The sequence below is a fragment of the Peromyscus eremicus genome, chromosome 16_21 (assembly GCF_949786415.1).
Source record: "Peromyscus eremicus chromosome 16_21, PerEre_H2_v1, whole genome shotgun sequence".
NCBI lineage: Eukaryota > Metazoa > Chordata > Mammalia > Rodentia > Cricetidae > Peromyscus > Peromyscus eremicus.
Window position 1 is genome coordinate 35449608 of NC_081432.1, and position 15348 is coordinate 35464955.

General features: G+C 42.4%; 1 protein-coding gene across 1 annotated transcript; it reads left to right on the forward strand.

The window, feature by feature from the left end:
- Positions 1-3803: 3803 nt before the first annotated feature.
- Positions 3804-14933, forward strand: Lyg2 (lysozyme g2). The gene is made up of 5 exons (XM_059281588.1): positions 3804-3846; positions 11158-11298; positions 12163-12359; positions 13323-13458; positions 14815-14933. The coding sequence occupies exons 1-5, from the start codon at positions 3804-3806 to the stop codon at positions 14931-14933; spliced, it is 636 nt and encodes a 211-aa protein (XP_059137571.1).
- The last annotated feature ends 415 nt before the right edge of the window (positions 14934-15348 follow it).

A 15348-nucleotide genomic window follows, 5' to 3' on the forward strand; every position in this document is an offset into this window, starting at 1 on the left:
ACTGTGACTTAGCTGTCACTAAGGTTTGGGTGAGAATTAAATTGTAGCCCATGTTTCCAATTAACAATGTCAAAAACTGAATTATAGACCTAATTTGTATCCCTTGCTAGATGGCCCTTGTTTGGAGTCCCTCTTTGGTATGCAGAATGCGTTTGACCTGCAGAGTTTTGCTCATTGGGCATCTGCTCTTGTCCAGCTTTTTATCTCCAGATGCAGAAGAAAAACGATGCCTGGACCAACTGCTTGGCTGGTGTGTGGCAGAGCTGAGATGCCTGGACCAGGCTCCTCTTGCTATACATACCCCTGCCTCTGATGAGACTGGCCAGAGGGTCAGTTTTGTGGAAACTGCATGTGTCTTCCTCAGTCTATTTCTGAGGCCAGTTAGATGCTGGGACTACTGGATACTCACAAAGATCCACCTGCCTTTGCCTCTCGAGTGCTGAGATTAAAGGCGTGTGCCACCATCGCCTGTGGGTTTCTTTTTAAATGTCAAGATATTGTTAAGATCCTCAGGCCTAAGCCGGGCAGTGGTGGTGTACGCCTTTAATCCCAGCACTCGGGAGGCAGAGACAGGTGGATCTCTGTGAGTTTGAGGCCAGCCTGGTCTACAGAGCGAGTTCCAGGATAGGCTCCAAAGCTACAGAGAGAATCCCTGTTTTGAAAAAAAAAAAAAAAAAAAGCCTCAGGCCTTTAGTCCCAGCACTGGGTGGGGGGTGGGGCAGACACAAGTGGATCTCTGTGAGTTCAAGGCCAGCTTGGTCTACACAGTGAGTTCCAGGAAAGTCAGAGCTGTTACACAAAGAAACCCTGCCTATAAAAACAACAACAGAATCCTTATGTGTTCGAATTTAGCTATCCACTGGCTCAGTAGGCTATAGGCGTTAAAGTCTTGATGAGTGTAGCCACCCCTGCCATGTCTTTGAGAACATTCTACCAAGCTTACTTCTTGGCAGTTCAATACCTATTAACCGAATCATTGCAGAGAAAATGAAGTACTGTGGATTCGGTCCATTCACATTAATCTATGCTGTAGGACTCACAGCACCACCCACAGAGATAATGGTGTGACTCTCTGGGGCTGGTGTCATTTACTCAGACCACAGGTGAGGCTTTGGGGGCAGGCTACTTTGGACCTGTTGTAACAGTCACTCTGCAGGGTGGTTAGTTTAGAGAGTGATCCCTGTGCTCTTGTAGGAAAACATTGGTTATAGAGTCTCACGGACCTGGGTTCCAATCCTGACTCTGCCCCACAGTTACTGGGCCATCTTCGATAAGTCGCTTAGCTTCTCTGAGTCTCAGTTTCCTTATTTCTAAAATAACAATACCCACCCCTATGGGAGGATGGAATACTGTAAGTACAAAGGAGTCTGACATTTGAGGACTGTCAAATACATTTTCTTCCACCGCCCACCCTGCACAGTTTGAGCAAAGCAGAGTGATTCACATTTGAAAACAATAGTTGAAGTTGCAGAGTTGTGAGTCTCGTGAACAATAGTTGAAGTTGCAGAGTTGTGAGTCTCGTGCCTAGAAACATCAAGCCTCACCTCTGAAAGCAGGGAGAGGACCTGGGTGTGCATCATGTTCAACACTGTTCTATGAACACTGGTAATTCCAGGAGTTTCTAGGGACAGCAAGAGCCTCCACCTAGTTTCACCTTAAAGTTCTTTCTCCATCCTTTCTCATTCCTTTCTGAGCTTTTTCATGTTTGTCCTGGAAGCCTTACGACAGTAGCCCAAATCATCCCTGGCCAGCACTTGGGCAGGCCACAAACACAATGCCTCAGTGTGACCTGAAAGGTGGCATTGTTGCCAGTAATAACCTCCGAGTTTCTAAAGGCTGCCTCAGGGCAGCTAGTCTTGTGCAAAACCCCTTATTAATGAGCAGCCCTGGCTGCAGTGTTGACAGTGGAGATAGAGGAGGCCCTCTGTGAGTCATTTCCCCGAGACTCAAGGCAGGGATCACCCATCAGCTCACATCATGGCCAGCCTTGCCTTCCTGAGTACTCCTGCTTTGCAGCAAAGCACACAGGACGGAAGTGGGTGTGAGACAGAGACCAGCTTCTTCCTAGGAACATGGAAAGTGGTTTAGCTCAGTGACTTTGTCTTCGATCTCCTGGTGGATGGAAGAATTGTGTGCGGTCTCTGAAACATCTCTGGTGTACAGAGGTATCCAAGCTGGACTTTTTCCTCCACTCTGGGAAATGTGCTTTGCCTAGTATAAGAATGTTCTTTCCATTTCCTGTGTGTGCATTCTTCTCTTGTAAGCGTGAAAAAAAAAAAAAGATACTGTCTCCTTGAAGATAGATTTACCGCCAGCAAAACTCTTTTTTCCTGTTTCCTTAGAGAGTTTGGGAAACGGCAGCTAAAGAGGTAGCTCAGTCCGTAAAGGGCCGAGCACGCAAACAAGAATACCTGAGATCAGATTCTCGGCACCCAGGCAAGATGCTGGGCACAGTGCTGTGCGTTTGTACTCCTAATGTTTGGGAGGCTGAGACAAGGGTATCCCCGGCCAGCTATTCTTGCCTAATTAGTGAACTTCATCTCTCAATGAGAGATCCTGTCTCAAAAAATAATGTGGAGATCGAAAGAGGAAGATATTTGACATTGACCTGTGACCTCATGCATTGTGCACACACAGAAAATAATGGGGACAAGTGAGCACCCAGAATGCTACTCCTTGCCTTTATGTGGCTCTTCTGTAGCAGATAGCTATCTTGTTAGAGGTGACTTTGGAGCCAGAAGCCAAGTTAACCTATCACACACAGCCAAGTGACACGATGGTATAAGGTTGTGTGACATCTTTTTGTACCAGAATGTGGAAATCAACATTTCAGCTGAATTACCCATTCAGAAATGAACTAACATTTCCTGTTTATTTCTCCTTTATAGACCAATTATCAGCATCTTATTCTCAAATTTAGAAGATGCGTGCCTAATATCATTTTAGGTATCCAGAAATGGTCCACCAAATAGATGCCTCCAGTACAACCTGGGGGTTCATTAGATTCATTAATTCATCGTGGTCAATAAACACTTTGAAGTCCTTTTATGGAAGGAGCCACCTAAATCCAAAGTGCTACTATAATCAGGTCTAATGAGGCCAATGGTTTAAAGAGAGGCCTTTAAATCACATATAAAGCTCCTCTGCCAATCATTGGTACAGGACAAAAGTAGACGAGGCAGGTGAGTCTAGGTGCTCCTGTTTAAAAGCTTCCTTCTTGGTGGTGGAGCCACACTGAGGTCTGCTCAGTTGAATGAAGCCAGAGGCACTGATGGATTCTCCAACTGTTATAACTGTGTTCTAGGACATATTATTGTAAAGGCCACCACTCTGTGAAGTCTTAACCTGCAGGTTGCTGCCACTAAAGGCATCTTCAAAGACAGGAGAGTTTTCCCTGGGAGGTTGCAAAGGAGGTAAGTGTTAGCTTTCTTGTATCTTGTGAAGCATAGAAGATTCTTTATAAACAAAACCAAGGGAAGAACCTGTTTGGGAAGAGACAGAATACAGCAAACCTCTGCTAAGTGTATGTGGGGTAATGTGTGGAAGATGTGGTATCGGCGTGCTATTGGATTTGCATTAACTGGGAGTTACGCTGTAGGAGAGTGCTCTACAACTCACATGCTTGAGGCTGCAGGAATGCTGGTGTAGAAGTGGAAAACAGACTTTGAATTGGAAATGATTCTAAGCTTTTTAATTTATTTTTTTAAATCAGAGAAACTTCTTGTTAAGAAACCTTCAAGTTTAAAAATTAATCTGTTTCTATTTCAAACCAGAGCAGGTCCCAAAGGATAAGAGTCACCACCATGGTACCCTTGGCGGTGTTCTGGGGACTTGTCACCCTCATTGGTAAGTAGTTGATTGGCATTTTCCGTTATTCTCAGGGTGTCTGTTTTCTGGCATGGTCAGAAAGAACAACGATCATATAGAAGAGTGGGCTCTCCTGACTCGCTCAGGCATTAACCAACTGCTTATAATTTTCTTTGCTTTTCTTTGTGTGTGTGTCCATGTATGTGTGTAAATATGTGTACGTGTGTGTGTGTGTGTGTGTGTGTGTGTGTGTGCATGCACTGCGCGTATGCTCTCACATGCAGAGAGAAAGTTCAGAATTGACATCAAGTATCTTCCTCAATAATTAATTCTCCACCTTTTTTTTTTTCCAAGACAGAGTTTCTCTGTGTAGCCCTGGCTGTCTTGGAGCTTGCTCTGTAGACCAGGCTGGCCTCAAATTCACAGAGATCAACCTGCCTCTGCCTCCCGAGTGCTGGGATTAAAGGCGTGCACCACCAGCACCTGTCTTTTTTTTTTTTTTTTTTTTTTTTTTTTTTTTTTTTGAGACAGGGCCTCTTACTGAACCTGGAGTTTATGATTTGGCTAGGCTGGCTGTCAAGCTAGCTTAATAAGTGCAGCAACTGAGCCGCCTCCCTAACCCTGACCAACTGCTTATTTTTAAGAGTATCTTCTGCTCACTAAGATATTAATGGGAATTTAAAGTAATTAAACACTAATTGGTCTATGTATTCTCTGACAATGCACCTACTTGGCTGGGTTTCTTATAAAGAGGGGTATGGCACATGAAGAGAAAATTCTCGATGCCAGGTAGTGGATAAGAGTTATTATGGCCGGGTGGTGGTGGTGCATGCCTTTAATCCCAGTACTCGGGAGGCAGAGGCAGGCGGATCTCTGTGAGTTCGAGGCTAGCCTGGTCTACAGAGTGAGATCCAGGACAGCCAGGGCTGTTACACAGAGAAACCCTGTCTCAAAAAACCAAAAGAGAGGGCTGGAGAGATGGCTCAGAGGTTAAGAGCACTGGCTGTTCTTCCAGAGGTCCTGACTGAGTTCAGTTCCCGGCAACTATATGGTGGCTCACAACCATCTGTAATGAGATCTGGTGCCCTCTTCTGGTGGGCAGGGGTACATGCAGATAGAAGACTGTATACATAATAAATAAATAAATAAATAGATAGATAGAGAGAGAGAGAGAGAGAGAGAGAGAGAGAGAGAGAGAGAGAGAGAGAGTTATTAGATGAGTATATGGAGAGGGAAAATCCATTAGTGTGGGAGTTTAGAATGAAAAGTTCACATCTGTCTAGGAAGTTCGGACCTGAGAACCTTGAGAGCCTTTGGGGGAGGCCATGAAATGAGTGAATGATGCATGGGATTTACTATGAGAAGGGAAGAGCCTGCTGGATGGAAGCAATGATTTAGAAAAATCACAGTGTTGAGATGGAGTGTTTGGGATAAAGTGAGCTAGTTGGTAAGGTCAGAACAGAAGACTTCTTTTAATTTTTTACAAGTACTTTGTTTTATGTGTATAGGTGTTTTGTCTGCACGTATATGTCTGAGCACCATGAGCATGCCTGTGTAGGACAGAAGAGGGCATTGGATACCCCAAAACTGTAATTGCAGATGGTTAGGAACCACTGTGTGAGTGCTGGGAATCAAACCCTGGTCCTGGAGAAGGTTAGTGGGACAGTAAGGGACCTTGAACAAGAAGAGGTGAACCAGGTGTGGTGGCTCATACCTGTAATCCTAGCACTCAGGAGGCTGATGCAAAAGAATTGCCACAAGTTTGAAATTAGCCCAGGCTTCATAATGACTTCCAGGCTAGCCTGGGCTACAGAGTGAGAATTTGTGTCAAAAAAAAAAGATAGGCGGATAGATAGATACATAGATAGATAGATAGATAGATAGATAGATAGATAGATAGATAGAAAACATGGAAATAATAGCTTAAAAAAAATGAAGGCCTGGACCCACCTGGACTGAGTCTACCAGGTTGATCTCAGTCTGTGGGGAAGGCTTTGCCCTGGAGGAGGTGGGAATGGGGGGTGGGCTAGGGGGAAGGTGAGGGGGGCGGGAGGGGGGAGAACAAGGGAATCCGTGGCTGATATGTAGAACTGAATTGTATTGCAAAATTAAAAAAAAAAAAATGAAGACCAATTGTAAGCAGTGTCCCGGCTGTCATGATAGATGGAGAAGAGAGTACTTTGAAAGTCTTTATTCTAAGTTTGGAAATGGGAGCCCAATCCAAGAGCAATACTTTGCAGTTACTTTTGGTCAAAAGCAGAGCAACATGTTCTTAAATTTTTACTCATTTTTAATTGCCAGGTGGGAGCAGAGTTGTACAGCCAGTGAATTAATTATGAGCCACTGTACTATCTGTGCACAAGTGAAGGATGACCAATTTTAAAAACACTGTGTGTTGATGTTAGCACAGTCATAGAGAGCCCACGGTCATATTGCAGGTCCCTTAAAGCAAGGGTTCTTAAGCATGCAGAAAAGTCAACTAATAATGCTGCTTGAAGGGCAGGCTCTTTGGCCTCGGGGCTAAAATTTCTGATTCAGTATACCTGGTATGAGGAGCCTGGGGCAGGCATTTTTAATAAGTATCCCAGGTTGCTTTGATGTGGGATGTGGGCTACACAGTGAACAGGCAAAGGTACCTGTCTATGAATGGAAGGTGAGCCTGTCAATATATTTATAGTGATGTAAGGTATGTGAGGGCCAAGGAATGAAGTGTGAGGATGATTTTGTTTGCCTTTGTAATATAGGTGAACAAAAAAAGGTTCTCTGATAAAGGAATTGTTTTTTGGTGCTGAGGACTGAAGCTTCATTCATGATGAACACACATTCTAGCCTTGAAATAAGCCCCATTCCCTTTGATAAAGCAACTTTTGAAGGAATATTCTAAAGATATTTTTTAAAGACAGTGTCACAGTAGCTAAGGCTTCGAATATCACCTTGTAGCCTAGGCTGGCCTTTAACTCCCGATTCTCCTAATCCTACTGAGTACTGGGATTGTAGGTGAAAAAAACAGAGCTTCAGGCAAGTCAGGCCAACACTCTACTTAGTGTGTACTGAGCTACATCATTTGGCCTAAAAATTCTTTTAGCTGTAGAAAATTTCAAAACTACAAAACAGAGAGTTGTATAGTAAGCTCCCCCCTACCTTGCTTGGCTTTGATGCTTGATGTGTGTGTGTGTGTGTGTGTGTGTGTGTGTGTGTGTGTGTGTATGTGTGTGTATGTGTGGTGTGTGTGTGATGTGTCTGTGTGTGTGGTATGTGTGTGATGTGTGTGTGTGGTGTGTGTGTGTGAGGTGTGTGTGTGGTGTGTGTGTGAGGTATGTGTGTGTGGTGTGTGTGTGTGGTGTATGTGATATGTGTGTGATGTGTGTGTGTGGTGCGTGTGTGTGAGGTGTGTGTGTGGTGTGTGTGTGAGGTATGTGTGTGTGGTGTGTGTGTGATGTGTGTGTGTGGTGTGTGTGATGTGTGTGTGTGGTGTGTGTGATGTGTGTGTGATGTGTGTGTGTGGTGTATGTGATGTGTGTGTGTGGTGTATGTGTGATGTGTGTGTGTGTGAGTGTGTTCGAGCATGCACATACATATGTGTATGTGACATGCATATGTTTGGTTGGAGTCTTTTAGAGCAAATCTAAAACATCAAAACCTTTTGCCCGGGGCTGGAGAGACAGTTCAGGCGTGTTAGGAGCACTGGCTGCTCCTCAAGAGGACCCAGGTCTGACTCCCGGTATCACATGGTGGCTCACAACTGTCTGTGACTCCAGTTCCAGGGGATCCAATGCCCTCTCCTAGCCTTCTGTGACTCCAGTTCCAGGGGATCCAATGCCCTCTCCTAGCCTTCTGGCACAGATGTAAAGGCAGGCAAAACAACCATACACATAATAAAATAAAAACATCTCACTGGTAAAATGTAAGGACCTTCTCTGGCAGGAGATGCTGATCCTGGCTTGCCTTACACATTTCCTGTCCTAAGCCAGGAAGCAGGCATTTTTCTAGAAGATCTAGACCCTCTTAAAAGGGAGCAGTATTTAGAGACTACAGTTGGGAGCTAGGGGTGGGCCACTGGTTTGGGTTGCCATTTCTTCCATATCTCTGTACCTCTGCATTGTTACATAAAAATTTCTGTTTCTAATGGCATATATGTTATCATTTATGAAGAGGGGCGTCAGAATAACCAATGGTGAGCTTTTAATATAATTTATGATTGCTTTATGATCCAGTGTATTCATATATGTATGTCATATGATGTATTGGTTATAGTCACGTTGACATAAGTTCACCTGAAATAATTTTCCCTATTGTTAAGTAGCCTAACAATTTTGTGTAGAGTCAGGTTTGTTCTTCTTTTTCTGTAATTCCTTTTTCCTAGTCGATTTCATTTATTAACTATAGCGGCATTCATATGCCTCCAAAGTAAAAGCTAGTTGAAACTATACAAAATATTTAGGAACATCTAGTCTCTACCCATCTCTTTGGTCCTTTTACCTTCCCCTAACAATTCTTATTGGTCTTTGGTTTATCTTTGTATCATTTCTTTAAAAATATAAGCAGATTGTGCATGAATATATGATTATATTTTCCCTTTCCTTACATGGAGTGTGAATATGCTATTGTAGAAATGTATCAATATAACCTTCCTTTTAGTGTGTTTAAACATCTTTCATATGTTTAAAGATGCTTTCATTTTTCTCTATGCATTCTATTTATGTGCTTTACTGGTCATGTGATGTTTGAACATGATTTGCATAGGTACTCACACACTTCTTATATTTTAAATCATCTTTAGATGATGTTTAATATTTAATGCAATGTAAACTGTAACGAGTCTTTCTCTGTCCAGCCAGCTCCCAAATAATGACATGGAGACTTCTTGTTAATCATGAAATCTCAGCCTATAGCTTAGGCTTGTTCCTAATTAGCTCTTATAATTTAAATTAACCCATCTATATTAATCTATGTGCTGTCACGTGGCTTATGGTTGTTACCTCTCCTCCTGCACATCCTGCTTGCTCTGCATCTCCTGGTGTCTGCGTTTCTTCTTCCCAGAGTCCTTTTTGTTTCTGGAAGTCCTGCCTAGTCCCTTCCTGCCTAGTCATTGGCCATTCAGCTCCTTATTAAACCAATCAGAAGGCTCCTTGGCAGAGACATATCTTCACAGTATAAACAAATATTCCCTAACAGTGAATACTGTGTAAATAGTTCCAATCCTGTATTTCTTAAGGAATGATCACAAAAATTCATATGTACATTTCAGTACAGGCACAATATAGTCCATCCATGGTTGGTTTGCAGAAACCAAAGTCTGGGAAGGCCAATGATATTTACTACATGCATCCCGAGCACAAGATAGGACAGCCTTGGAGGGTGATAGCATGATAGAGGGTAGGCTGCTGTGTGTATCACACAGAAACCCTTTTTTCTCATAGTACTTGATGGCTTTGCTGGTTTCTGCTTTTATCATCTGGATAATCTCTTTCGGTATCCTGACCTATGTGGTAGTTTTGTTGCCTAACTTTTGGGTCCATTCACAATTCCTTTTTGGTCTATCTGTGAATGGGAGAAAGTGGGTTGTGCTTGTCTTTTTGTTGTTTTTTTAAGTAATAGTTTTTTATTAATTCTTTTAGAATTTCATACATGTATATGATACAATTTAATAATATTCATCCCCTACTTCTCCCCATAACCCACCCAGATCCACACCCATACCCTTCCTGCTGTGTCCTCTTTCTAAAAAAAAATTTTTTTTTTTGGTTTTTCGAGACAGGGTTTCTCTGTGTAGCTTTGCACCTTTCCTGGAACTCACTCTGTAGACCAGGCTGGCCTCGAACTCACAGAGATCTGCCTGGCTCTGCCTCCCGAGTGCTGGGATTAAAGGCGTGCGCCACCACTGCCCAGCCCTTTACTGTTATGTATATAAATACAACCTGCTAAGTCCATGGATTTGTATTTCAGAACTTTACCTTAAAATACTTTAAAAATCTTTAGAATTGCCTTGGTTTCCTAACAAAGTAAATAGTAGAAAGAGGAGTTCCACTTGTTGTATGAATAATTCTAAGGAAGTATAATCTCAATATTGTTACATTCATAAAAATTATATATATAGTGAGTGAATTCAGTTCTTATTTTTAAGAAGCTGTTGGCATGAATGAGGAAATACAGTTATCTTAGCAGACATTGTTTGCTTGGAGGAAGGAAAGGAGGAAGAAATGATAAAATCATAATCTCAAGAAATAAAAAAGAATTAAAAATAAAATTTAAAAATTGCTAAAAATACAAAATAAGTTAATGAACCTCGGAACAATGTGAAAAACTTACAACACTATGGGAAATAGTGTCAGATTTCCTTTAGCAGAGGGACCTGAACAAACTAATTAGGTCACAATGGCACGGTAGAAAACAGATACAGATTTGACATAAGCTGCTATGGTAACTTAAATCATTTATTTCTTTTTTTTTTTTTTTTTTTTTTTTGGTTTTTCGAGACAGGGTTTCTCTGTGTAGCTTTGCGCCTTTCCTGGAACTCACTTGGTAGCCCAGGCTGGCCTCGAACTCACAGAGATCCGCCTGCCTCTGCCTCCCGAGTGCTGGGATTAAAGGCGTGCGCCACCACCGCCCGGCAAATCATTTATTTCTAATGTTATTAAATGGGTTCAGACCCTCGCCTTATACCAACATGACTCAAAATGAGAGTCTATGCAGCTTTTCATAGTACCTTTCTTGTTTTTTTAAACAAAGACAATTTTTTTACTTAGCTGTTCACACCCTAGAAGTGTTTATATCAGAAGTTGTTTTTAAAACTTTTTGTTTTTTGAGACAGAGTTTCTCTGTGTAGCTTTGGAGCCTGTCCTGGAACCCGATTTGTAGATCAGGCTGGCCTCGAACTCACAGAGATCCACCTCTGCCTCTTGAGGGATGGGATTAAAGGCATGTGTCACCACTGCCTGGCTTGTTTTTAAAACTTTTACTAAATCTTGTGCTGGGCAGGGACACAGCTCAATGCTAGAGAATATATTTCACATGAGAGAGGCCATGGGTTTGATCTCAGGGCTGGGTAGAAAAATCCTGTGGCCACTTTAATTCTAATGGGGACTTCAAAAAAGAAAATATGTATCTGAAACCTATATGCACTGATTTTCACACATATCTCCATGGTGTTCTGGAGTAACATCTAGAAGCTAAAACAAAGTTTGGAATGAAATGGGAAAGGGCCACTTTTGCCTTTGTCTGATGAATTCTTGGTAGAAAAAGGAGTTGAGCAGGAATAAGTTATGGTCTCTGCTGTGGCTTTTTTTTTTTTATGATCCAGTCAAGCAATATTTTCTCACAGCTTTACATAAATCTCATTCTGCTTTCCAGGCACTTCCAGGGGCTCATACCCGCTCACTCATTCCATGAACCCTCATCTGTACCCTCGACATTACCATGGCTGCTATGGAGACATCATGACCATAGAGACTTTTGGGGCCCCCTGTGACATAAACAATCTGATTAACTGTGGTAAGTATAAAATAGAGCAGGGTCCTGCCCACCATCTCCATCATCATTTGCAGAGTTTTTCTTAGGAGGTTAACTAGTTTTGAAAAGGAGCCAACACTACAGTAACAATCATGAACCAAAATTAAAAGTTAAAAAAAAAAGCTGGGTATGGTGGTGCACACTTTTAATCCCAACTCTCCCGAGGCAGAAGAAAATGGATCTGAGGCTAGACTCTATATTTCAAGTTCTAGGCCAACCAGGGAGATCCTGTCTTAAAAAAAACAGAAAGTTTAAAAAAAAAACAAAACACCCTAGTCAACCTAATATAAACCACTTCATTTTTCTCTTCCTGGTTCTTTTCAAACTGTGTCCAGGTGTGTTGATTTCGACATAGCGAAACCATTCCTTTAAAAAAGGTTCAACTCTGGCTTTTTCTGCTCAGTTCATGCTGCAGCATGCGTACTCTAAGCAAGCAGTCTCTTGGTCTCAACACTTCTCTCCTTTGCAATCCCATTCCAAAATCTTCCTCATGCAAGGTCACATACAAGCCCATGTTCTCAATGTACGGACCAGAGGCTCAGCAAGGAGTCGCATCCTCTGGCATTGAACTGGCTGGTTGCAGAGCCAGAGTAAAACATGGCGGCTCCATGGACTCCTAGTCCTTCTGATGCACCATCCTGGCAGGAGGGAGAGGGAGAAGCTGCTGCAGCGGCTCCAGCCGGAGTTGGTGGACCTGCCTGGGTTTCTGCAGTTAGAGGTCCGAAGGCTGTCTTAGAACGATCGTCCTGAGCTTGGGTGTGGTCAGAAGCTGAGGCTAAACTGGTTAACTCTGAGAACCGGTTCTTTCCTGGAGTAGAGGGAATGGTTTCTTTTCTATCGACGTAGGGATCCACGGTTCGGAAATGTTTGCCGAGATGGACTTGAAAGCCATAAAGCCTTACCGTATCCTCATCAAAGAAGTGGGACAGAGATACTGCATCGACCCAGCGATCATCGCAGCCATCATCTCCAGAGAAAGCCATGGTGGAGTTGTCCTGAAAAATGGCTGGGACCATAGAGGACAGAGATTTGGCTTGATGCAGGTACATAGCCAGAGACTTTCCGTCAACCTGACTTTACCTCTCCTCGAAGAAGCTCAGCCCAAACTCAAAGTCCATTCCAGGACCTGAACACCCAAGTGTCTGGCCATAGGGGCTTCAGGACATTTTGCTCTGTGACACATCGGTGGTGTTTCATTCAAAGATTAGCAGTCATTGGGCATTACTTTAAAATGTTTCCTTGTATCATGACTACAATGTATCAACTATACCATATCTATAGCTATTATAAACAACACGAACTATACTTTAATTGGGAAAGTTTTATAAAGGTTACTATTAACCTTGACAAAATATTAAATTAACAATCATAATTAATAATAATAATTTGTCCTGTTGGGGCTCCTGAAGTAGTAAAATTCATGAACACAAATTGAAAAGCTATAATTAAGCCCTGATTTAACTACCCTTGTTCCTTTGGATTAACTGGAGCCTAACTATTTAGATATTTGTTTCAGGCCTTTTATTTGCTGGTTTTGAGGCAGCATTTCACTCTGTAACTCTGACCAACCCAAAACTTGCTTTGTAGCCCATGCTGGCCTGGAACTGGTGGTGGTCCTCCTGCCTCTGCCTCTTTAGTGCTGGGGTTATCTGTATCACCAAGCCTGGCTATATATTTGTTTATATTTTATTTGAATTAGTTGCATAGTGATTTTCATCGTGAACATCTAGAGGTCGGATATTATTTGTTTTGAAACATTTTTTCCTTCTCACCCTCCTCCTCCTTCCTCTTTTTGCCTATCAGAAAGCACCTAGTGAGTGTCTGTCTCCCAAACTGGTCTTTCTCTGACTCTCTAGTCCATGAAAGACAAGTCTTTAGAATATAGCTTTTTGTGGATCAAAGGAAAGATGCTGAAGCCAGTGTTTGAACTTGAATACAAAGGGAGACCTAGGAACAGCAGAAAGTGTGCCACCTTGCCCAGATACTGACATGATTGAATTTTCTAGCTTGATAAAGCGCACCATCCTATTGGTACCTGGGACAGCAAAGAACACCTTCTACAGTCCGTTGGGATTCTAACAGAAAAAATTAAGGCAATCCAGAGAAAGTTTCCCACATGGAATCCTGTTCAGCACCTCAAAGGTAGGTCCTATGCCTAGTGCTTTATTTAAATGAGAAGTGAATGAGACTACTAAAGTGACTGCCCCAGGCCCCCGGGGCATCCCCACTGGCTTGGCTGGGAGAAGCCCGTCTAAAGAATGCTTTAGCATCCTCTGAGCCATGCATGACTTCACATCCTTCACCCTCCTGCAAGATGTCGGGTTTCTTATGGTACTTCTGGTCAACTATTAAGCCACTGAACGACACCTAAGCATTAATGCAATAGTTAAAAAGTGTTTGCCTCCTCATAGTTTTTCCCCCTGATTTAACACTATTAACTATTTTTCAAATTGTTTGAATAAACTTTTACTCTGAGAAATGTCAGAGCTTCGGTTACCCCAAGAAGTGTAAGGGAAACTTTTGTTTGGCTGAACTCAGAGCCCCTCAAGTTCAGCAGCTTCCAGACGGAATTAACTTACTAACCCCACCACCGTATCTTTCCTTTGCTTTTTGTTTTGTTTTGTTTTGTTTTTTGTTGTTGTTGTTTGGTCTTTGGAGACACTGATATAGCCAGTCATCACAGCCGGGGGGGGGGGGGGGGGGTAGGTTCTTTTTCTCTTGGACTCACTTCTTTTGCTTTCTACCCATCCACCAAATTCCTCAGTTTGCCTCTTATGGGATCATGATTTGTATATTTACATGTATACTGTCTTTCCACACTTTAACAGTCTGAATTCTGAGCAAAGAGTTTTCTATTTCTGTCTCGAGGTCCCCAAAGGCAGGAAGGAGAATATCAGCATAAAGCATAATTCTTTTAAATATGTCAATAATGATTGAAAATGAACTTCTAGGGTAAAATAGTGCATGCATGTACACAAGCCCCCATGAAAAATGAATAATACATCTTGAGTACTTTGCACTCAGTGAGGAGTCTTTTCTGGCACACAATGGGTGCTTTAAAAACATATGAAAGCCAGGCAGTGGTGGCATATGCCTTTAATCCCAGCACTTGGGAGGAAGAGCCAGGTGGATCTCTGTGAGTTCAAGGCCAGCCTGGGCTACAGAGTGAGTTCCAGGAAAGGCGAAAAGCTACACAGAGAAACCCTGTCTCGAAAAACCAACACAAACAAACAAACAAACAAACAAACAAAAAGCAACCAAACAAACAAACAAATGAATGAATGAATGAGTGAATAAATGAGTTAATTTTTGAATAAATGAGAAAATGTTACAATCTTGTATTAGTTCTGTCAAATCTGGGCTATGTGAAGAGAAAACAGAAACCTTATTACTCTGAAATATTTGCCTGGAGGGTGGTGAGTTGATGTCCTGGGGGTTCGTGTCTCTTTTTCTGCTGACAGCTAATATTGTATTCTAAACCTGTGTGTTTCGTTTCAGGTGGTCTGACTGCTTTTAAGTCAGGAATGGGAACCATTGCCACTCCTGAAGACATAGAAGTTGACTTAGTCGATGACGTCATTGCCCGGGCCAAATTCTACAGAAGACATGGCTTCTAGGCCACTGACGAGGTACTCAACCAGCGCCTCTTCCGGAGTTTGGTGTTAGCTCACTGCACTCAAATGGGAACAAAGAAATGGTTAAATTATGAAAGGAAGTTCATGTCCAATCGTTTTAATAAAAGTAAGCAAAAGAAAGTAAGGAAAGAAGGAACAGAAGTGGTGATGTAGTTTAGTTGGCTGAGCTCTCCTAGCATGTGCAAGGCTCTAGGTTCCATCTTTATCACAAAGAAAAAAACCCCATGTTCACATACGGTTCCTAGGAAACATACATAGACATACATGTAGTTTCTTTGTGGTCAATATGAGCATCATGACACATGGCACGGCACGTTCTAGCCAAGCTTCATTTTAGCCTATGATTTGAATGATCACTTATACCCTGTCTACCAGAATTACAAATAAGAAGTGAGCC